This window comes from Oryzias melastigma, linkage group LG9, assembly GCF_002922805.2.
Source record: "Oryzias melastigma strain HK-1 linkage group LG9, ASM292280v2, whole genome shotgun sequence".
In the NCBI taxonomy this organism is placed as follows: domain Eukaryota; kingdom Metazoa; phylum Chordata; class Actinopteri; order Beloniformes; family Adrianichthyidae; genus Oryzias; species Oryzias melastigma.
The window spans coordinates 22,244,662-22,267,544 of NC_050520.1; the positions used below are offsets into that span (position 1 = coordinate 22,244,662).

At 39.6% G+C, this 22,883-nt stretch overlaps 4 protein-coding genes across 9 annotated transcripts in view; 2 read left to right on the plus strand and 2 right to left on the minus strand.

The window, feature by feature from the left end:
- Nucleotides 1-154: 154 nt before the first annotated feature.
- Nucleotides 155-3,719, plus strand: lysmd3 (LysM, putative peptidoglycan-binding, domain containing 3). Of its 2 annotated transcripts, none has more exons than XM_036213595.1 (3): nucleotides 155-305; nucleotides 1,280-1,553; nucleotides 1,665-3,719. In XM_036213595.1, the coding sequence occupies exons 2-3, from the start codon at nucleotides 1,287-1,289 to the stop codon at nucleotides 2,361-2,363; spliced, it is 966 nt and encodes a 321-aa protein (XP_036069488.1). In that variant the 5' UTR covers nucleotides 155-305; nucleotides 1,280-1,286; the 3' UTR covers nucleotides 2,364-3,719. The 2 variants fall into 2 exon arrangements, with proteins under 2 accessions (XP_036069488.1, XP_024130558.1); XM_024274790.2 differs by having other exon boundaries at nucleotides 160-316.
- Nucleotides 3,521-7,798, minus strand: polr3g (polymerase (RNA) III (DNA directed) polypeptide G). Of its 2 annotated transcripts, none has more exons than XM_024274792.2 (8): nucleotides 7,155-7,386; nucleotides 6,887-7,018; nucleotides 5,573-5,702; nucleotides 5,117-5,182; nucleotides 4,981-5,040; nucleotides 4,839-4,903; nucleotides 4,229-4,342; nucleotides 3,521-4,148 (listed from the first exon to the last, which is right to left on the minus strand). In XM_024274792.2, exons 2-8 carry the CDS (start codon nucleotides 6,995-6,997, stop codon nucleotides 4,059-4,061), a joined length of 636 nt encoding a protein of 211 aa, XP_024130560.1. In that variant the 5' UTR covers nucleotides 6,998-7,018; nucleotides 7,155-7,386; the 3' UTR covers nucleotides 3,521-4,058. The 2 variants fall into 2 exon arrangements, with proteins under 2 accessions (XP_024130560.1, XP_036069489.1); XM_036213596.1 differs by lacking the exon at nucleotides 7,155-7,386 and adding an exon at nucleotides 7,662-7,798 and having other exon boundaries at nucleotides 3,992-4,148.
- On the plus strand, nucleotides 7,527-10,609 carry mblac2 (metallo-beta-lactamase domain containing 2). The gene is made up of 3 exons (XM_024274791.2): nucleotides 7,527-8,125; nucleotides 9,251-9,465; nucleotides 9,672-10,609. The coding sequence occupies exons 1-3, from the start codon at nucleotides 7,684-7,686 to the stop codon at nucleotides 9,843-9,845; spliced, it is 831 nt and encodes a 276-aa protein (XP_024130559.1). The 5' UTR covers nucleotides 7,527-7,683; the 3' UTR covers nucleotides 9,846-10,609.
- A 132-nt stretch (nucleotides 10,610-10,741) lies between these two features.
- rtkn (rhotekin) overlaps nucleotides 10,742-22,883 on the minus strand; it is a 48,193-nt gene continuing 36,051 nt past the window's right edge. For 3 of the 4 annotated variants that reach the window (XM_024274786.2, XM_024274787.2, XM_024274788.2), the window contains exons 2-11: nucleotides 18,802-19,063; nucleotides 18,517-18,570; nucleotides 17,651-17,768; nucleotides 17,138-17,362; nucleotides 16,941-17,035; nucleotides 16,365-16,471; nucleotides 16,041-16,172; nucleotides 14,949-15,114; nucleotides 13,817-13,921; nucleotides 10,742-12,762 (exon numbers count right to left, since the gene is read on the minus strand). In XM_024274786.2, the coding sequence (XP_024130554.1) occupies nucleotides 12,056-12,762; nucleotides 13,817-13,921; nucleotides 14,949-15,114; nucleotides 16,041-16,172; nucleotides 16,365-16,471; nucleotides 16,941-17,035; nucleotides 17,138-17,362; nucleotides 17,651-17,768; nucleotides 18,517-18,570; nucleotides 18,802-19,063 (1,971 nt within the window). In that variant the 3' untranslated portion in view covers nucleotides 10,742-12,055. Of the gene's footprint in view, nucleotides 12,763-13,222; nucleotides 13,320-13,816; nucleotides 13,922-14,948; nucleotides 15,115-16,040; nucleotides 16,173-16,364; nucleotides 16,472-16,940; nucleotides 17,036-17,137; nucleotides 17,363-17,650; nucleotides 17,769-18,516; nucleotides 18,571-18,801; nucleotides 19,064-22,883 lie in introns of all 4 variants that reach the window. The other variant, XM_024274789.2, reaches the window with a different exon arrangement.

Here is a 22,883-nt window from a genome sequence, read left to right on the forward strand (position 1 = left end):
AATATAATTTATCGTTTTGTAACTAAACTTTAAATTTACAAACAACATATATTTATATAACCTGTTCATTTCTGAACTGGTTGGAAAAAATATATAGCTTGACCTTTGGCTCCACCTAGTGGTAAATATTTGAATACCTCGAGGAGAAGCCGGTGACAACGTCATTACGTAAACATTCTGTAGACGTGGCGTGAGCGGTGGAAACTGTGTAGGCTAGCAAATAGGTATAAAACCAGCTACAAGGTGAGACCAGAGGTGATTCTGAGAAGTTATGGAAATCTCACAAGACCACCATCGATACTGAGGTTTGTTTAAGGTAGAGTAATATATTTAAAACATATAATGAAGGCCTGTGTTCAGTAAACGGCTACTTATCCCGCGCTTGTCATTATGTAGACGTTTGTTAGCGCTAGCTTAGCTCAGAAAGCAAGATAAACCTTAATGTGCTAATTCAGCAATGATCTCCAATAGATAAAGTTTAAGAGTTGCGGTTTCGACTGACTCCTTTAGTTAAATTGAATAAATTAGCTTTTGTGTTAAACCGATTTTATTTTGTTGACTTTCCGGCTGAACTTCTGATATGAGATTAGCGGATTTCTAATAAGTGATTTGACAACATCCAGTCTGTATGGGTTAATCACATTAAATATTGTTTGACAACGGCGATAATGACGTTTATAAACATGTTTAGGCGTGCCTAAAGCTAAACCTGTTTGGGGGTTTTAACGCTAAATTTGCTTGTGTTAGCTGGGACTCCCAGATGGTGTTTTCTTAGTTTGTAAAGTAGAGAATTGTTGGTTAGATTTTAAAAGAGAAGAAAAGAAAAAGTTACAAAAATAATTACACTATGTTTTATTTAATCTGATTTAGTTGTGAAGTTAATTTTACTTTCGGGAAAAAAAGTAGGGAAGTGAAAATAAGATCTTATGACTTAATGAAAACAAACAACCTCTTATTTTATTCAAAATATTAAGACTGATGAATAATTCTAAATGAGAAATGAAAATCTTATTGATGCAAAAAATGTGACATTTTAAAGTTTAATGGAGACAAAATGTTTAGTTTAGTCTTAAAATGATTGTTACCCAACATAAGTTTGTAGTTTACCCCATTTTTTTAGCTCAATTTTAACTATCCTTCACAATAAGATTAACTGATTTAACTGTTTATGAAAGTAAATAGTAACAAAATGATGAAAGCTTTTTTGTACACTTTCATTTTTAGTAACATTTCTGTTTCTTTAAAGTAAACCTCGTGTGCTTCTGTTTTACCTTTATAGTGACAAAATGTCCAGTAGGAGTCAGCGCTATGGATTCCAGTCTGCCACCATGGTGCAGCCTGCCAACGGTGGCCTTGCATATGTTTTTGGAAACAATGGCTCAGAGAATGATCTGTCAGAGGAGGATGGAGAAAGCTACGAGCTCCGGTCACGCGGGAAAGAGAGGCTTTGGAAGAGCTCTTCCAGAGAAAAAATTGACGACATCATCTACCTTACCCGAGACATCCAGGAAGGAGACACCTTGAACAGCTTGGCTCTGCAGTACCATTGCTCGGTATGTCAACTTTGCTCTTATCAAAAGCTTAATTTGCAGTTGCTGTGTGTTAAAATGAGTTGTAAGAGGGCAGTATTTCATTTTTTTCCCCCTCAACATTCTGAATTGTAGGTGGCTGACATCAAACGTGCCAATAACCTTCTGACGGAGCTGGATTTCTTTGCTCTGCGCTCTGTCAAGATTCCTGTGAGGCGCTTCAGTGTCCTAACAGAGACTCACAGCAGTGGCCCTCTCAAACCTGGCTCCCCTGCAGGATCTAAACATCCTTCCCCTATCTCGCCTGTTACATCCCTTCCAACCGAGTCGTCTACAGACTCGTCTACTTCCTCTACTGATAGCGTGGAAGGATTTCTACTCGAAAAGGACAAGGACATTGAGCAGCTGGTCAAATCCACCGGACCGTCTCGAAGCAGCCTTAATGAAGTCGTTTCATCCCTAACACAACAACCGCCACTTCTCGTAGACCCAGAGTACAAACCCTCTCAGAGGAAGGATCCCTACTATGGAGCTGACTGGGGGATGAGATGGTGGACAGCTGTGGCCATCATGCTCGTCGTTGGTATCATCACTCCGGTGTTTTATCTGCTGTACTATGAAGTTCTTGTGAAAAGTGACGTCAGCCATCATGGTGGTCCCACACAAGCTCACGCTGGTATTCATCTTGTACAGCAAGAGGGTGGAAAATCTATGGACATGCCTTTAGGAGACAAAAGTGCAGAAGCTGGAGCTGGTCATGCGGTCAATGGAGATCCACAAAATCCTGGTAAAGATACATCAGATGATAAAAATGTAGGGCTTAAGAATACGTAGCAGGGCCACATACGCTGATAGATTTTTGTCTAACTCAGAGGCTAAATAAAAATAAGAGGGATATTCTCATCATCAGGTAGTTTCTACTTCAATTCAGAAAATAACGAGTTATTCTGATTATTTAAATGCGTCCATGTAGGTTTTTTTAAATGAGTGGCATAATAACAGTTCAGATTACCTCTGCAGGATCAGGATTAGACCATTTCAAACTGAATAGATTAAGTTCTCAAGGTGATGCCTTTGCTGTCACTTTCATTTAGAAAATGAGAAATCACCTTCACAGGATTAGTGAGTGGCTGACTGAAGAATATTATGTATTTGATCGCTTTGGAACAGCTTTTTGTCTCCTACTTGGCCTTAAAATTATGTAGGTGAAACCACAGTACAATAGGAAGAAAAGGTAAACAGCCACGCACTATCTATAAGATGCACTTTATTACTGGTTTTTAGCAACTGCGACTACCTCTACAAAAGTACGTTTTTGGAGGTTTGTTTGTCTGGAATATTCAGGTGTGTAGCTCAATGCCAAGGGTGAAAGATTAGGACTTTTAGAAAGAATTGCTGTGATCAGTTTAGGAAGAAATGTATCACCAATTCTGAATAGTTTCATTTTTTTAATAGTTTAAAGCCCATCAGGCTTGTCAAGATCATTCGAGTCTGTTTTAAACGCGTTCTTCAATAATGCAGTTTCAGAAAGGCAGGTGGGATTTGTTCATTCTTACCAGATTTTTTTTTTTTTTTTTATATATATCGACCTACACTTGCAAAAGTATTGAACTTTTTGCTTTGGACAGTTGGGACCAAAATGGAGTTGTTTGGTAATTTTTTTTGTTATACATTAACTCTGAAGCTGCCTTTTTTTTTTCCTCAAGTATTCTGTACTGATCTTGGAATAAATTCAGCAGGAAAGTTTTCAACAATTGTTAATCCATTACAAAGATTTTGATGCTCCAGTCGAAATTAAAATTTGGTAATATTTTAAGAATTGTTCATTATTGCATATTTTTAATTTGTGACACCAAATGACTGCCAAAATTCTTCCAACACAAAACGTCACACATGAAACAGAGGTTTTGCTAATAAAGACAGCTATAAATGTTTTTAAAACCGGTTCTCTATTTTTAGTAAAGATCTATTTGATTTTTTTTTTTTTTTTGTTTTTTTTTCAAACCTGAAAGGATCAGAGAATGAACGGTCTTATCTGGAATAAATCTCAATGTTTTCCTTTGTGCACACATGTGAAATATTATGTTGTTCAAGTATGAGCAAGTTTTAAACTAATGTCAAGATTGAGCTTCACTGATACTACCAGTATTAAATTTGCAATTAAATCTTGTTTAATCCCAGTGTCCTGAATCTGGCTGTACTTCAAACTGTGGTAAAGCTGCCTCAATCAATATTTTTAGTAATATGCAATGTTTCCATATGAATTACCTAAACTTTGTATTCCATTTATTGTTCAGTTGCTATCCTGTGACAGTATATAGTTTTGTGTGACTGTGCCTTTCGAATGGGAGATGTACAACAGGCTTAATAAATATCTATTTTGAATAATTTATTTTTTAAAGTCTGCACACATTTATGCTTCAAATACAATATATTTAAATAATAACAAAATGACAAATTAGGATACTTAATAGTTCTTTTAACCTAAACAGCCATCACTTAATAACTGAAAGTAATGCAGTGTGCGCTTCAGTAGGTTGCTTCCCCATCCATGTTATCGTCGCTGTCAGGAGCAAAATCTTCGCCGTTGTCAAAATAGCTTTCAATGTAGTCGTTTTCCTGAGGAGCAACAAGCAGATAAAACGTTAACTGCATCCCATAAGATCAATGCAGCATTTCAGGTGTTCCTGTGAGCAAACCTCCTCGATGTCTTCTTCATCGATTTCCTCCTCGACAATCTCTTCATCCTCTTCTGCTTTCTTCTCAGTTTCATCATCGGACTTCTCAGGATTTTCATCTTTCTTGGCCAGTTCCTGAGCAGAATTTTTTTTTCTTTCATAAAATCTACACATTTAACATTTTCACAACTTTTTTTTGCTTTCTTAGCAGTATGGTTCGGGATAATGTTTAAAATCCTCTTTTATAGATTAAAAGTCAGAAGCACCAGCTCTTATTTTTAAATTCTAACAATTTTACAAGCATTGTAAAAGGCATTTTACAAGGATTAAGGTACTGATATTGAGATATTGATTGTTTTAACCAAACAAAAAAACGTTTGTTTTTTCACATTTCACAGTGATGTAGACTTTTGTCAAATCTTGCAACAATCACACAACTTTAAGCTATTCTATTGACTTTACGGTTGTTTTCAAACTACAGAAACTTTTATGTATGTTCCCATTAACTTAGATACAAATTAACCGTTAAACATGGAAAATATAAAATGCCTCAATACATGCATGTACGAAGACATTTTAAAAAATAATAATTGAATAGCATAGCAAAGCAAAAGAGGGAGGAGAGGCTTACATCCAGTTTACTCAGCAGGTTTGCTTTATCTTCCTTTAACTTCTTCACAGTTTTAGTCGTGGTGCCTGAAACAAAAATCACTTTTTTAAGTCTAAATTATCACACAAAAACAATTCCTGCATGTGATACGACTGAAATTTACCTTTTTTGATTCTGCGCTTTTTACTTTGAGGCATCAGTTCTTTTGGAAAGAGGTTCCAGTCTGAAATATGAGACATGATCTGTATTATTATTTTCACATTTTTTTAAGACTCAAGTTTCTCATCTCAGGTAATTACCTGGAGTCCAGTCCTCACTGTTCAGCTCTGATTGCTTCAAGTATCTTTCTGTGTATTTCTCCACCTCTGTAAACAAAATGAAAAAAAGAATCAGAGCAGTGGGAAATTTACCACGCGAATAATAATTTTATATTCTAATTTTTCAATATTTAAAGTACAGAAGTGTTTTTAATTTAACCAGCAATTTGATTAATGTGTGTTTTATAATACATGTGACATACATTGAATTTACAGCACTCAATTTCATATTTCATTGTATTTTCTTAAAATTACATTATTACTATTTAAATATGTGTAAGGGCAGACCCCAAAAATGTATAATAAAAATTAAATTGGCGTCATAAACGTAATTATAGACTCCCATTTTTCCCTTAATATGACTCTCACTAAATGTCTTACTTCTCAAAAGCAGCAGTTATCTCCAGATTATCATGTGGGGGTTCTAATCCTTTCTACCTGTTGTGTTGGAGCGAGCTTTAATGTTGTGCGGTAGTCTCTGCATTGCTCCTCTCAGTTCCTGTTTCAGTGCCAGCATGTAGTCTTCCTCTTCCCCTCCTTTGAGTGGAACCGGTTTAAACTCAATACTCTAAATAAAAGCAGAGGATGTTATAGATATTATAGTGTCACTTATTTTATTGAAAATGTGTAAAATACAAGCATATAATGGAGTGTAAGGGCCACCAAAAAAAAAAAAAAGTTTGTTTTGTGTTGAAACGGGGCGTTTCATTTGGAGAAGGTATTCAACAGTGTTTTCATCCCCCTTTATGGGTCTTTCTGACAATAAGACACACATGACGTAAGGTGGCCAATTGGCTTCTGGGTATTTGATTTGAAAGGGGACAATAGAGTGGTGGTCCTGCGAACATGTGTCTCCGAGCTCTTTATTTTAAATATGACATGCTCTATTACTGACACAGAACCCCAGAAAGTCAGCCTCACTTATAATAACTTGATTTTGAATCAACAAAAGGTTCAGAATTTCTTCGTTTTTGACACTGATCTAGAAATAAAGCTTCACAAGATTCTCCATGTCTTTCATTTTCCAGCACTGCTCTGATAGACAACGTTGGTTCTTTTCTCATTAATTATGACTTTTTTTGGTTAAATTTATGAGTTTTTTTCTCGTAGATTTATGACTTTTTCCTCGTAAATTTGCAACTTTTTTCACTGAAATTTATGACTCTCGTAAATTTACAACTTTTTTTCTCATACATTTATGACTTTCTTGTAAATTTATGGCTTTTCTCATATATTTATAGCTTTTCTCGTAAATGTATTACTTTTCTTGTAAATTTGCAACTTTTTTCCTGTAAATTTATTATGTTAAATCTCGTATACTTACGAGAAAAACAGGCATAAATTTAGCAAATTACTTTTTAAGTCATAAATATACAACTTTATTCTTGTAATTTAACAGTTATGACTATATTGAACATTTACAAGATTAAAGACATCATTTTATTTATTTATTTATTTATTTTATTTGTATACCACCCGTAATAATCCATCCCACAAGCAGACAGTCATTCAAAGGGAAATGTTCATGGACAAAATAGATATGAAAGAATACGTCATAGAATCACCATCATTTCAATAATGCGAACATTTAAAAAAAAAAGTTTGACGGCGGATGTACCAAAAGACTTAACCCTTTTACTGAATGAAAGTCTCAATTTTCTTTTATTTGAATACAACTAGAATTGTCATACTTCAGGTAAATTGAACCTCCCATCAATAGACTTTTTGCATGTTTGTGTGGCTTTTACTTACTGGAAACAGAGGACTGGGCCCCACCCTGGCTTCTGGCATGTTGCCTCTGCCGATGCCCAGAGCATCAATGTTGAACGTGAACGCAGCAATCCCACGGCCTTTGCCTGCCATGGCTGCGCCCCTGTGCAGGACCTGCAACACAGGGCTCCCTCAGTCAACGTCACTGACAAGCACGTGTTTGCCGGTATTGCACCATTGAGTTCGCCGCAAAAAAAATAATTCAGACACAAAATTGTCTTGAAATTATGTTTTATACATATATACTTACAAGAGGAGTGCTGGTAAACTGCTCCTTATATAGAGGCGTGTGTAATACTAAAAAAAAGTTTTACAACTATGACATTTCTCACTGAAACCCCATTGAATCGGATTTATTTGTTAAACTAAACGGTCTAAGTTTGTGGCTAAGAGGTTTAGCTTACATTTAAGCGGAAAAAAATGAGAAGTAAATAAACCTATCGCTTCTTTCTATAGTTTTCTGTGGAACCGGCTGAGTAACGCATGTGTAACCCACTAACTAATCAGCAATGATGCTCCTTTTACTCCGCCCTTGCTTACGTTTTAAGGGGGCGTGTCTTCTTCTAATCCAATCGCAGTCGCGTTATTATATTTCATCATGTATCCCTTCGACCAATAGGCTTGCAGCTTTCAAACAAGGGTGTGTCTGCGGCCACCATCATTACAGCTTCAATGAAAACACACCGCTCCTAGCTACGAGGCTACTAACACTGTTTAGCTAATTCAGCTGACAGCGCGTGCCCCCGCCGTAGCTTACCTCGACATTTGCATGACCTGGGATGTCTGCAGCCGACTGGTACGCTCACAAATCGCTCGGAGACGGACTCTTCTGGATCCAGGAGCGATTTTATCAGTCGGACAACCGGGCCAACATCTGGTTGCTCCGCGGTTCGCACCAGGACGTGGTGATAGACACCGGCCTGGGGCTGAGGAGCTTACCTGACTACATTGACTCCAAGGGGCTGCTGGGAAAAGACCCGCAGAGGAAGAACCCGCTGCTGGCCATCGCCACCCACGCCCACTTCGACCACTCGGGGGGTCTGCATCAGTTCCAACAGGTGGGCGTCCACAGCGCGGAGGTCGATGCGCTGGCCAACGGAGACAACTTCGAGACGGTCACCTGGCTGAGCGACCGGGAGATAGCTGAGCGCCCCAGCCCGGGATGGAGAGCAAGGAACTACAAAGTGAAGGCTGTCCAGCCCACGCACATACTGCAAGAGGGTAGGCAGGGGATCTGTCAGTGATGCATGCTGGGAGAACAAATCTGGGGTCAAATCTACGACTTAAAACCTTATTTACTGTATTAGAGTTCCCCTTTTCCATCCAAATGTCTGCAAAGCAAAAATAACAGATGGCTCAGCGACAAGACAAATATACCAGACTTTCAAATATTTGCACATGTGTGAGGTTGGGATGCAGTCTTCCTCCTGCTGCCTCCTGATCTATTTTTAAATCATAGTGCTGATGACTGGCAGATTCTGTTACTTTCAGGAACAACTGTATAGCTTTCTCACATACTAAGCAAAGCACTGTGGTATTTGTCATCCACCATCTTGTCAGCGGATATGCAAGTTTTATGTAATGTGCAAAGTAAATTTTTTGTCTGGACATAAGCATTTTCTAAAGCGTGCATTTGCACAGCACTCTGCACTTGCATCATTCCAGAGCAGCTTTGACTGTTGGACTGCGGTCCAGATTTCATCAGTCGATACACGGCCTTCTGCTGTGTCAGAGCTGCATTTTTCTGCTTTGTTTTTAGTGTATTAGCCTCATTTTAGGACATTGTAAATATAATGGCTCATCTGCCTTTTCATAAACTTAAATTACATCAAATTTTTAACCCAAAGGGTTTATTTTCTTTAATGTCCTTTCACTCTTTGTGTCTATTAATGCTTCAACTCTCCTGGGAATTCCTCCCACAAGCTTTTAATGGTGTGTTTACGGAAACGTTGGACCATACTTCCAGAAGTGCATTTGTGATGTTGGTTGAAAACCAACCAAACATGTTTCACTCTAATTCGTTCTAAAGTTTTTCCATCTGGTCGAGTTGAGAATGTTGTGGAGGCGACTAACCACATTCATGTCTTCAAGGAACTTCTCTGAACCGTCCTCAAAAGTGATCCCATAGATTTTGGATCACGGAATTGTCAAAAATGCACTTAGTCTGTACCATCAACAATCACAATCGATCAAGTACGCAGGACCCATTAGGCTCTCAACACACTGTTTATGAGCTAGTCTAAGGTGATGTGAAGTTTGAAGGTCTAGTGATTGACTCTGCAAGACTAAATGTGTATTTTACTAAATCTGTGAGTGAATGAAACCATATTTTTGATCTCACTTTAGGGGATGTCATCAACCTAGGCGACAGACAGCTGACCGTTCTTCACATGCCAGGCCACTCTCGGGGAAGCATCTGTCTGCACGATCGTGACAACAAATTGTTGTTTAGTGGCGATGTTGTGTATGATGGCTCCATGATCGACTGGCTGCCCTACAGCCAGGTCAGTGATTACATCAGCAGCTGCGAGCGCCTGGTGGGGCTGGTAGACAGCGAGCAGGTAACCCAGAAGTCATTATTTAAATATTTTTGTAGTCGGGGTGTAACGATTCATTTTATAATGTATAAATTGATTCGGTTAACAGCTTGCCTCAGACAGATTGATCTAATTGGATCATAGAAATAAAAATTGATCAATCGTTACACCCCTATTCTGTAGTGATCTGATGTGAGGTGTTTTTAATTCCTAATCCTAAAATCCAATAGGTCGACCAAGTTCTCCCAGGACACTACAACACATTTGGGGCAAAGCGGCTTCACCGCATCGCATCCTCGTACATCAGCAGAGCCGGAACGTGCCCCGCCAAGTTCTCCACACTCACCTGGAGGACCCTGGCTGGGTTTGCACTGCGGATGTCCAACCCACACTGCGCCTGCTAATGGGAGCGGACCACCGGAACGTGGAGGACTTCAAATGATGTGAAGAGGGGAAGTACCCCTCCTTTATTTGTAAAATACGCGTAACTCTGTTTATTCACTTATCTAAGAAATAAATGTATTTGCCAAACTTGATGTAAAAATTACCCTACTGGGTTCTGGAAGCTTCACAGAAGCAAATATTACATAGTATTTAAGCGTTATTGAATATGTATTTGTTGGTCTTATTAGATGGGTGTTTAACATATTAAGCACATGGGACAATATTAAAGCACAATGGTATAACCAGGCATGAACAAAACAGGGGTCCTCTAAGGCATTTCAAGCAGTCGTTATGGCCATATTTTCTCTATGCACTTCAAATGCTCAGAGAAGACCCAGTGCTGACTACCTCCTATGTTTGTAATAGTGCTTTGTACCAAGTAGTCAACAGCTTCGCCATGGAAGTGCTGACAATAAATTCTCAGCTCCACTGGCTTTGATTTGAGTCTGCAGCCTCTTCTGCAAATGGAATTACATAAGTGGACATCTGATAGGATTTGTTGCCAGAGAAAGAAGGAAACTGAAGGAAGAAGAAGAGGAGGAGGAATGGGGAATGATCTATCACACATTTAAAGTGCCAAGTACTTACAGCACTTTTCTGATATTATGGTGGGCTCTTACACTGCATGCAGAAGTGCTCGCCCGCAGTGCAGAAGGAAAATCAATTTATAACAGCTCTGTAAAACAAAGTAGTCGAATGTTTCAACATGTTCTTCCACATTAAACTCTTGTCTTGTCTTTTCTTTTGAAATTCTAAACAAAACATCACAAATTTATGACAAAAAATGAGGTTTGAATCAACTTATCCTAATGAAACTAAATTATTCAGGGAAAACTAATATAAAGAGATGTGAAAATAATGAGACAGATTAATAAAACATTTATTATAATTAGTATTACATTACTTAAACATGAGAGTTCCTCACTTCTTGTTCTCCCTTGAGGAAGGCGCACATGCAGATCACAAAGCCTGCTAACAAGGGAGCCTAGCAAGGTTACGACATTCAGTATTTGATCCTAACAGTTAAAGATCTGCACATCATATGTTGTGATTATCACATATCTATAAACATTTTATAAAATCAACAAGAGAAAACAGTTAACTTATAAAATTTATTTACAGTATTAAATGCGTTTTTGAAAAAACAAAGTAAAGTTTTTTTTCCCAAGAGGATGACGGAAGAGAAAAAAAAGACGAGGTTTTACTCCTTTTATGTGGGCTCAGACTTAAAGAAAGAACTAGAGGTTTTGAAACAAAAGGCCCTGAATGTGTAGTTTACATGTGTGGTTTATCATATCACAGACATAAATATATATTTTTAAATTTAGGAATTCCCATCCAATGAAAACCTAAAATACTTCAGTGTAGAAGTATATGCTTTGGATTCTACCAGTTTTGTGGACCAGGATGGATTAGTGGACGACAACCTGTTCTGTGTGTGCAGATAAATATTTAAAGACCTCAGCAGTTTAGCTTTTTTACTCTAGGAGATCACAGTCATAAATAGTACAGTAAATATGAACAATTTCATTAAGCTTCCACTTGCAATTTCTCAATTAGTTTTTAAGAACAGGCCAAATCATGCATATTTTGGGGACACTTGCAGAGATTATTTGTGATTGGGTCAGTGCACTGAATTAGGAGTCAAAGTACAAGAAACAAACCAATTACCTCTACACGTAGCAGCAGTCCCTAACTTTTGAAATCTTGGCCATCTTTGTAGTTGATTTCCCCACAAATCACCTGGATATGACAACACTTATCATCCAGTGAAAACACAGCTCCACATCATGGTATGAAGACATCAGGAGGATGGACAAAAATTAAACCTTTTCCAGTTTCAAAAGTAGGGTTTCAGAGAGAGTCACAGACACGTCATTCCGTATTCAAACAGTAACAGAGCTTTCTCCCAGGTAACAAGCAGAGTACCTCTCAAATTTAAAGCTGCGGAAGCTCAACACCCCCAGCAGTGATTGTCACCTGGGTCTTTAGCAAAGAAGACATTCCACAGGTAGTCTTCCATTACTCCATCCTTGATTTGAGGCCATCCTACTGCCTTATTTTTCAGGGATGTGCACATTGCCAAGCAATTGCCTGAGTTTAGTTCACATGTTAAGCCAGTTAAATCCCACTTTAATGCCTTTAAATAATCCTAAAATGTCAAACTAATTCACACCTGACTCTGGAGCCAGTTCCGAGGATCAAGTCTGGCCCTGAGGTTCCTCAAACTGCGCCGGACCGGGGAGGGTCTTGAGAAAGAAACACCCTCGGATGACTCGGGGCTGTGGTTGCCTTCGCTGTTGCTGGAGCTGTTGCTGGAGGTGGAGCTGGAGCAGGAGAGGGTGGTCTGCGCGCCGCGCGGTGACCGGGGGGGTCGAGAGGACATGGGGAGCGGAGCGAGCAGTGACGAGGGCGGAGGCTGGCAGGGGCACTGAAAGGTCCCGCCGTAGCCCTTTCCCCGGAGAGTACTGAGCTTAGCATCCAGCGAAAGAGTGCGTGGCCTCAAACGCGAAGGAGACGACGACAAAAGAGACAAGTTTGAGGACGGCTCGGGCCAGCCGTAGTGGTGAGAGCGGGGGCTGCTGCAGTGGCTGTCGCTGTCGGACGTCAGGCTCGCGTCCGAGGACAGAAGACCCAGCTGGGGGGAGCGTTGGGAGCTCAGAGGACTCTGGTGTGTTGCACGAGGAGAGCTGGGGCTGAGGCCAGACAGGCGGGGAGTACACTGACGAGTGAAACCGGCACTTTTTGGAAGGTTCTCCTCAAACAAAGACATCCAGGTGGGAGAGGTGCCCAGCTGGCTACGGAGCTCCAACTCCTGCATCCGCTGTGCCAAGATGTCTGACACAGTGCTGCTGAGGTCATCGGATGACTCAATAACTGCAGGTGAGAAGCAGCAGAACTCAATTACACAGCTGCAGTGAAGATTTTTCATATATATATATATATACATACATATATAAAAAACTGTTGATTTTTTAAATGTTATTGTATTTCATTTTTGAGCAAAAAGTAAATTAAAATATTTAAAAATGCATGTTTCTGAACTAAGATGAAAATTTTAAATGATTTCATGTCTACATCCAGATTAGCAAAAAAGTGTATTTGGTGGATTTGTTTTTACTTAACAACAAAAAAATAGAATAATATTTTAAAACATATTCTGCACTTATATCCATGTTTAACTCAACAAATATTACCTTTATTTCAAATCTTCCAACCCCAGCATGTTTAAATCTCAATAAAAGCTGGGTTATCCTATCACAGCAAATTTCAACGTTGCCTTCAGGGACGTCATGTTTTCTAAAGAACTGAGGAAGCCCTACACCTGCTACTTCACCTGTCGCTGTAATAGGATGAGAGCAGAGCACGAATCTCAGCAGACACAGCGTTATCCTGCAGCAGAAGACCCTCGCAGGAGGGTGCGGCAAGAGGCGCTGCCAGCGAAGTTTAGGGAAATCCACGAGGCGGGATGGAATGAAAGAGTGAATGAAAGGGTGCAGCAAGCGGTTTAGTTTGTGGAATGAGGAGGGAGGGGTCAATTCAGGAATGCACAGGTACAAAAGAGATAAAAAATGATATAAAAATATATTTAAATAAAAGTGGGAATGTAACGTATATTTTTCAGGGAATAAAGAAAGGACAGAACGGTGAATAAAAAGAAAAGAGTGAATTGAGAAAAAGAGAAACAAGACAGAGTGTTGAGTCAGTGAATCATAGATAAGACCCCTTCTATCTACAGAACAGAGAGGAAAGCAAGGTGAGTTGGACATTTTGCAGAGGAAAATGTCATTCCGACAGCATCTTTTATTCATACGATCGCATGCAACTACAGAACTTTTTTCCTGCTTTTTCCTTCATAAATAAAAGTAACCAAAAAAGAAAAAAAAATCAAATCTGTTTGTGCATCCAGGATCTACAATCTCACACTTACCCATTTCATGGTAAAGAGATCCCTGTTTTGGCGTGATAGGTGCCGGTTTCCTTGGCGATGGAAGTTCAATTTTCATGACGTCGTCACAGCATTGCCTCCATTGGCCTGTGGAGCAAACAAAAGAGGTCATGTGAATGAGGACAGACGGCAAAGCAGAACACATTTCAAAGGGTTCTTTATTAAACTTTATTAAAAAGCTCTATACAATAAAAATCTTAAGATAATTAATTCTCAATCCTAAGTTACAAGTACAAAAACAATTATTTCAATCACATGTGTCAAAGTCAAACTCTGCGGGCCGGATCCGGCCCTCCAGGTAATTCTATCCGGCCCTCCAGATCCTTTTATTTTATTGTTATTAATGGCCTGATGTTATCTTGCGCTCATTTCTAACTTGTATAGTTTTGACATAATATACTTTTAAGTAGAGTAAAATATTGAAAGTTATTTAATGCCTAAATTGATTTATTCTGGAATAATATTCCTGGCTTTTTATTATTTATAAATATGTTAAAAAGTTACAGTTTTGAAGTTTTAAAAAATGGCATTATGCTAACTTTCTGGACTAGTGTGGCAATTACCAAGATTTTTAGCCTATTATAGAGTTTAGCTAATATTTCAACAAGTTTTTTCTTTTTCTATTTTTTTTAGGTTGTTTTTGAGTTAGGCTAATATCTATACGCTAGCTCTTTTGGCTAATTTAGGCAATATTTTGAAGTTTAGCTATTTTTTTCAGCAACATGCGAGCTGTTTCGGCTGACCTACGTTTTTTTCTTAGTTTTTTAGGCTAATTTGGCATTGTGCCAATATTTTAGCTGACTATCAGCTTTAGCGTTTTTAGCTTTTAATTTCAGCATCTTCAGCTATCAGCACTAGCATCTTCAACGGCCAAATCCAGTTTACAGAATTCACACTAGCATTATCACAGGTAATGCTATATATGTAGTTCATAATTATGTTAAAAAGTTAAGGTTTTAAAAATTTAGTTTGAGAGTTTTTAATAAATATTTATCCCGCTCAGCCCGCAACCAAAGGTGTGTTTTGGATTTTGGCCCCCAATGCGATTGAGTTTTAAATTAATCTAAGAGCTGAATTAAAAACTACAACTTGCTGCAATGAAAGAAGCACTTACTCATATCATAGAAATGCTGCCAGAAGGCCTCCATCCATCCGTGTGTGTCCTCTCTGCTTTCCGTGGTCAATGTGTGAGTGACTTCCTCGCCACCGTACTGGTTACTGATGCAGATGTTCTGAGCTTTACTATGAGGGTCTTTGTCTGATGCTCGTATTCTGGTCTCCTGGAACAACATAAAAAAACACACAAAACGACATACAAAGTTATGGATCGAGTGTCACACAAATGCAAACAGTCGGAAATGAGCTCCAAAGGTCCTGAGCGAACAACATCGAGCTGCAGCAACTGTTCATTATAACATTTGTAACTCAGAGTCACTGCTGGAAATAAACTCTCATCAATAAAGCTACCGATTAGCCTTGTTCTAAACCATTTCCTTCCAGCAATTACCCAACAAAAGGAGCTCACTCCCAACAACCTCCTCCTGTGTGCGTCAACTCTGCTAGTGACCAATAGGTGGCAGAATGGCTCCATTCATTCGACTACTGTGATAGATACATGGATCTCATCTGTAATGATTTAACAGTTTAATGTCAAAAAGGTAGAAATAAACTTTAAAGTCCACCATAGTTTAATATGTTGATGTCATTTTAGGATATAATATTTTTAAACTATTTTTGTTTAAGAGTTCTGAATGAAAAAAGAAAAATAAGGAAACAGGATTACTACCTGACAGTTTTAATGCAAACATCAAATCATGTTTTTAATAATTTATATTAAAAGGACCTCTAAAAGAAAGCCGAAAGCTTGATAGCACTAGGTACATTTTCTTTTTTTTCTTTTTTTTTATTGACATGCTTGTAAAAAAGAAAACTTCAGGAGAAAAATTAGCTCTGCTTCCACTTTTGACCTCCTGGAGGGTTCACTAGAGCAGATGAGGGGATTTTGCTCAAGGGAAGCTTGCAAACAAAAGAAAAATGGCTCTTTTTTTAAACATAGATTTTTAAATCTGATTCCAACTCTTGGCTTGAGATGTAAACTGGCAGCAAACCAAAAGCATCTATGCTACTAACGCCTTTAGCTTTGCCAAAAATACACAGTAGTGTGGACGGATCCACCGTTCTCCTTAGTTTCCCCTCTTTTGCTCACCTTGTTAATTCCAATAGTGAAGACGGGCTCGATATTGGTCTCCACATCCTCTTGGCGATGGTAGCAGAACAGACTTGTTCCTTTGAGAACAGCAAAGACTTTGGACCAGCTCTGAGGGTCACCTCCACACTGCTGTGAGGCAAACAAAACAAAAAAAAGTTACACAAAAGAAACAAAGAAACAAGTCAACATGAGATGGAGAGGAGGAGGCGCATGGCGGGGGAGGTAAGGGGGAAAAGGCGAGTCCGAAACAAAGCCAGCAGCTAATGAAAACCCTGGAGGAATGCATCACATCACTGGTGCGGCCAACACCTGCCAACCTACCCTAACTTTCAACCATCCGCTCATCATCCGCTGGGTCATACAGTTGGGCTGAGCCACGAGGCGGCAACACATACTGCCATAGAGCGGCAGCCAGTATGAGCACTCCTCTGCAACACAAACGACAAATACGTCAGAACAGCATTTGACCTTTACATGAACACATGAACAGGTACGCTGGGAAAAAAAACTCAGGCTTAACAACCTCCTTCCTCCATTTTGATACAACATTGCATTTTTGGGTATAAAAGACTGGCAGCTGCTGGGAGCTTCATGAAATGCAGCTGTGCAACTTTACAGTACACCGAGGGCCCAATGAATTATATACAAGGGGCCCTTCTGTTTCTGGATATGAACCCCTGTCAGCCTGCATCATTTACACAGCAGACACCCCCCTACAGGGGTAATGGCTCTGACCTTTAGAAAACGTGAAAATTTGGAGCTAGAGGATGCAGCGTTTGTTGGTTTTAAGTAATTTTTTAGACCAAAGGGGAAGATGGGTAAAGAAAAGAGGGAGGAGGACAGATGGCTGATTTGGCGCAGCAGAGAGGAAGCAGGCTGGCAGTAGCTGCCACTCACCGTTGCCTGAAATAGTGAGGTCATGGGTGCGGAAGCTGTCCTGGACATGCGACAGCGAGAGGGTGGTATGAGCTAAGAGGTGGTACTTGGGGCCCCTGTCAACACACAAGACGCAGAAACAAGAAGTTTTCCAGAAATGAAGGACCGTCATCTCAAGTGTTTTACTGTGCAATAGCCACCCATTAAGACCAACTTACTGTACGGAGGGAACTGGCAGCAGAAGCGGCGATGCCCCTCCATTGCTGACAGGACTACCCGGTCCGGACTCCATGGCCGCTCGGAGCTTCTTCCCCGCTGATCGCCCGAGTGAAGAGCTCAGCTTGCTAGCTAGTTTCCTTGGTGTGCTTCCTGTAGAGTAGTCTTCCTCAAAGCAGCAGCTGTAGAGCTCGACATGCAGCTGAAAACCTGGGCCAGCGTCACTACTACAGAAGACGAAACACAAAACTGCATTTGTAGACCTGTCAATCATTCATAAAGAAGTTTCATGATAACATCTACACATAAAAACATTATTTAGCACCAATCTGTACATAGAAGACTTTTTGAAACAAAACTTTTCATATAAAATGTAAAGTTTTAACATTATATAAAAAAAATACATTTGTTTACATCACATAAAGCTGTAAAGCCAAATCTCCTCAAATGAAACTGTATAATTAACAAACTACAGCTTCTCAGATAACTCTAGAGTCGATCAATTGCAGACGTACAATATAATCGGGTTGTCAAAGCAAATATCGGTGAGTGTCCGGTCCACGATCACCATGTCGGTGTCAAAGATCTCCCCGCCCAGATGCAGCAGACAGAAGACCGCACAGCGATGAAGCTCTACGGAAAGAAACAAAGAAAAATACATCTATTTTACTGCTTCCCTTTTACTTTTAACTGAACTGTTAATAACATACAGCATGAATATTTATTAATACTTGTAAAATTGCTTTTGTACATTTTTAAATTCATGACACATTAGCAATTACTCAACTTCAGTGGGAGCTCAATTCTTTGGGGTAAATATGCTGCTCCTTGTTGCCTCCTGGGTTCAGTTTATGCCTAAGTCTGTTTAAAGACCCTGACTAAGTGGCTCATTAAGCTTTGCTAACAGTGTACTGCTTCTTGAGTTCATTTATGCTGACTAATTCCATTCCAGCTGCCAAGGGAGCAACTGGGCACCAAATTATTATTATTATTTTTTTTTTTTACAACTACGCAGGTGAACTATACGGACTCCGTCAAGGCGGTGAAACATAAAATATGCACTATAAAAATCGATCATTTTCTGCACACTGCTGAATTTTTTAAAATGTCAGGAGGACATTTGAATGTGACTTGGATGAGTTCCAGGACCTGGCACAGAAAATGTATTTTTTAATGATCTGTCTGCAGGTGAATGTACTAATAATAAATTGCATCTGATTTATTTTACAGTAATGAAGAACTTCCCATCAAGACCTTTGCACAAATGCACTCATGAACTCTGCTTGTATTCCTCAAGCCGCTTCTCATAAATTAGTCATAAATCAGCCATAAGGTATCTAAGGATTCCATCACACACACGCAGAAGGTGGCTCCTCCTCACCTCCTTTGTTTTTGAAGTACTCTGTGTCTTTCCACATGAGAGGGATTCGAAGATCTGGAATGACAACAGACGGGGGATTAGCTCACAAAAATGCTAATCATCCCTACTGTCCAAGTGATTTGAGCCCATGCTGCTCTCAGTCACTGGCAAAAGCTCCCATGGATAATTACTGATGGTGCATCGATGGCAGATGCTACAAGACATTTATCTCATTAATATTTGTCCACGCCTTTCTGTACTCTAAAATAAAGCACCAAAATATAAAATCCTTTGTTCATCACACACCTGAGATCGCCACTTTTCCTTTGCAGGGGAGTCGGTCGTCCATTGGCCCCACATCTGATGATCTCCGGGGGATGTTCTGCATGACCTGAGCTTCCTTCATCCTCTGCAGCTCCGACATGTAGGCCATGATACGAGTGCTGCACGTTTGCAGGCTCTTCGCTGCCTCCAAAGCCTGGTCCCTTTGTGAGCAGGCAGCCAGCAGCTTGCAGGCTCCGTCGCGCATCCGGATTTCATGGTCAATCTTTTTCTGAATGTCACTGTCCTGCAACAGACGAGAAATGGTGGAGATAGCAAACTTAAGAAAAAAAGTCTTAAATGATGGGAAACAACAGTTTTCGAGAATTATGATTCTTTAAGAGACATCCACACAAAGTACATCTTGAACTTAGACCACCTTACACAAAAGTCTGCAACCATGTTGAGAAGATATGTACATGTTAAACCCTTTCATGAATATTTAGCCAAGAATCCCAGACAGACAGGAGGAGCAGCTCAGGTCTGAGAAAGAATGACGATGCTGTCAAACTGCACATCTGCAGACCACATGGGAACACAACAATAACCTCAAACAAACCTTTTTTAAAGCAAAATGTCTTTAAAATTTGACCGTTCGAAGGGGAGAGAACAAAATCCCCACAACAAAATTCAACCAGGGATTCATAATGCAATTAAAAAACAAAAAAATCAGCATGTTGATTAAACTATCCTTCTTGGATGGAAATATATCTAAAACATACTTCTGATTAATTTTATGCACTTAGACAACTTATCGAGAGTTTTAGAAATGTGTCTTTGTATTTATATTCTTTATATATATTTTCCAGCTAAAGCCATGCTCCTGCCCCCCTGTTCTTATAAAACTACCATCAGTGTTGTTCAAGCTTTTTAACATTCACCTTTCATTTTCATCCACCTTCACTCCATCTGTTCACTTAACAGCTGGGTTTCTATTCGTCTCCTTCCCTCTTTTCCCTCAACACACTTCAAGCAGTAGGAATGAACAGATTCTCGTTTTCTTGAATGTACGTATTTAAAAAAAAAGAGGTTTATTAAATGCATTTAAAGCTCTACTTTTAGCTGGAAATCTTACATCAATCTAGTATAAGTCTTAAAAAAATGTTAGAAATATAGTAAAGGTAACCTAATGGGAGTGAATGTAGTAAGCATAGTAGATATATGCAAAAAATCATGCAAAAAAATATCCAATGAAGCTAATTAACACAAACAGAGCACATTTAGTCTATTGGTAAATAACAATTTTAAGTACATTTAGTGAAATGTGAGACAATATTGAACAAAATGTAGAATTTTTTTTTGCAGTAATCCGGTGGTTATCTAGAACATATTTTTTAGAGATCAGAGAAAACAAAAAAAGATGAATCTGACTTTGAATGTAGCAGAACTAGTGCATCTGTGTGACTTGAGGTTTCATGCATCAGTGAGCACAAAGAGTCACCATTGATATCTGCACACAGAGCACAAAGAAGCTGTCACTGCCACCACAGTCCAGTCCTGCTCACTGGATCTTTACCTTACCGTACCTGCTGGCGATGAGGCTCACTATTTATAGCAGCTTAATTAACAAGCTTCTCCTTCTGGGCTTCTCAAAATAGAGAGGGAGCAGCCTACATCCTCATCTAATCCACATGTCTGGTGACATATCAGAATTAAACTGTTCAACTGACACTAAAGTCAAACGAACAACACAGGCTTTAATGAATGCAGAGGATTAAAGTATTTTTATAATATTTAAGGAACTTCCAGAGATACAGATGAATAATCCAATCACAGAGTGAGCTGAAAGTAGCAGGTGTCAGACCAGTGGGCAGTATCAGAGAGGCTCTCTGAAATGATGGCACGGGAAGGAGAGAGTCGGACGGAGGGGTGCAGAGCATGCTGGGTATCAAGTGGTGTTGTGGTGGGGATGTGTCACTGTCAGAGTGAATAAGCAGAGATCTTAAAAAAAAAGAGGAGTTGAGAGAAAGGTGAAGACAAGGTGGGGCATTTGAAAAGAAAACTGAAGGGGAGGAAGTGAAAAAGGGTGGAAGAAAGAAAAGTGTCGAGATGAATTAAAGATTAGAAGTAAGATGGAGACAGAAAAGAGAGCAGATCCACGGAACAAATAGAGAAATCTGAGCGTGTTCAGCTGCATAAACCATCTACTGTCAAGCTAATTATGCGTGAAACTGTAAATGAACAGGTACGGAGATAATTAGGAGATTTATCTTCTCAAAAAGAAAAACTTTCAAGACGATTTGAAAAGTGTCATATTCCTTTAAGCTAAATCTAAATTGGCATTATTGCACATATCAGTCCAATGAGATGCAAAAATAGGCACTGAAATGCTTTAACTGCACATTTATAAATGCATCTTATTTTATGACTGCACATACAAATTTTTGTAAAACTTTTAGAATAACAAGAATTCTTACAACAATGTCTAAAAACGGACTGAACCTGAACCGCTACACTACGTTTGACCTTTTGGCAGGTAATTTAATGCCTCAGTAGATACCAGATGGTCACCTCCCTGTCCCCGCTTGGTGGTGTTGGTCATCGCCTGTGTGAATGTGGGTGAGATCACGGGGATTCAAGAATGCACACCTACGCAAACACACACACAAATCAACAAACAAACACTGCCGAGGGGAGGATTTGACGCCGCCACAGATGGTGCGTAATGGTTTGTTTACGATGCGTTGTTCTGCATGAGTACGCTTTCCTGTTCGGATCACCGACCCCTGACCTCTGGCCCCTGTCAGTGTGCGGCCCTGCAGTTACAGCGTGGTTTCAGCCCTCAGGATGAGGTTTAACACAAAAATGCTTTGTAAAATAAAAACCCAAAGAACCTGAAAGGGAGAGAAAGATACGCAGGTATGAGTGAACACAAATAGTCTGTTTTAGCTTCCTTTTGCACAAAACTCAGCAAAAATTGAAGATTAAAAGTCAATATGTTGGTTTGTCGAAAGTGCTGAAACAAAAATTTGATTTTAAATATTTTCATAAAACTCCTTTGTTACATTCTTTCAGGGTTTCTAACATCACTGAACATGTTTGGTCTTGTTTGGTCGCCGCCGTGTGCAGAACGAGGCTCTGCACAACTCTGATAAACCCCAAAAAGTTGGTTCTTCCCGTCAGAGGACACGCAGAAGACAGCTCTGTCCAACCCAAAACTGTTCTATCTGCTCTGGGCCAAAACCACCGTCCTTATGACAAGCATGTCAACTGAACAGATCCTGCAGCTGCCTGTCCAAACGCGCTGAACGAAAAGGGGTTGATTTTAAAACAAGAGATGGACAATACTTAAAATGCACCAAAAGGCCATGAATTCTCATTGGAAGATTAAAACAAATGTGACGTGTCACCGTTTTCACTTCCCACAAAAATCGTGACCACTCCCAATAGTTGGGATTCACTGACCCAAAGTGCTGGCTTTCAATTAGCTCACCACAACTATGTGCCTCGTCTTACTCCACCCTTTTCCGCTACTTTCCCTCCTGTTATCCCCTTCCTCTCCCCAACTTTGAGTGCTTGGGGATGGAGGGAGCAGCTGAGAGTACAAGGGAGTAAATGAGGAGTGGGAAGAGGAATCAATGGGAAATCAGCTACACACAAGACGGAATGAAAAACGAGAACGATGGTGTGATTAGGCTGTGTAAGAGTTTGAGGGAAACGCAAAGACGAATCGACAAAGGAGAAATACATATCAAGACATTTAGAAACACATGATATGCATTACCACCATACTCCTGCACAAACATCAATAGGCATGAAAAATGCAATGCATCCATCGATTCAAAGCCTGGGGCCAGTTTAGGAGTAAACAAGCAACAAAAAAATGATTCCAACATCCCAAACCCACTGAAAACAATGACCCAATTCAACAAACAATGTGTCCTCAGTGTTGCAGACTTCAGCTGCAGCTGGAAACTCCGGGCACAAGAACAGTGAAGGAACTGGTTTGGTGCTGATCGTGGAATATATTACAGAAGAGGGGGGAGGAGAAGAAACAAGTTTGCAGTTGCAGTTAATGGCAGCATATAGCTGGTGGACACAGCAGTCCGAGTGTGATGAGCACCAGC

Coding starts and splice junctions, on each gene's coding strand:
- lysmd3 (XM_036213595.1), top strand. CDS start 1,287: ATGTCCAGTAGGAGTCAGCGCTATGGATTCCAGTCTGCCACCATGGTG. Junction 1,554..1,664: donor CTCTGCAGTACCATTGCTCG/GTATGTCAACTT, acceptor TCTGAATTGTAG/GTGGCTGACATCAAACGTGC.
- mblac2 (XM_024274791.2), top strand. CDS start 7,684: ATGTCTGCAGCCGACTGGTACGCTCACAAATCGCTCGGAGACGGACTC. Junction 8,126..9,250: donor CACGCACATACTGCAAGAGG/GTAGGCAGGGGA, acceptor ATCTCACTTTAG/GGGATGTCATCAACCTAGGC. Junction 9,466..9,671: donor GGCTGGTAGACAGCGAGCAG/GTAACCCAGAAG, acceptor AAAATCCAATAG/GTCGACCAAGTTCTCCCAGG.
- polr3g (XM_024274792.2), bottom strand. CDS start 6,997: ATGGCAGGCAAAGGCCGTGGGATTGCTGCGTTCACGTTCAACATTGAT. Junction 5,183..5,572: donor AGCTCGCTCCAACACAACAG/GTAGAAAGGATT, acceptor TTTTGTTTACAG/AGGTGGAGAAATACACAGAA. Junction 4,904..4,980: donor AAAGCGCAGAATCAAAAAAG/GTAAATTTCAGT, acceptor TTTTTGTTTCAG/GCACCACGACTAAAACTGTG.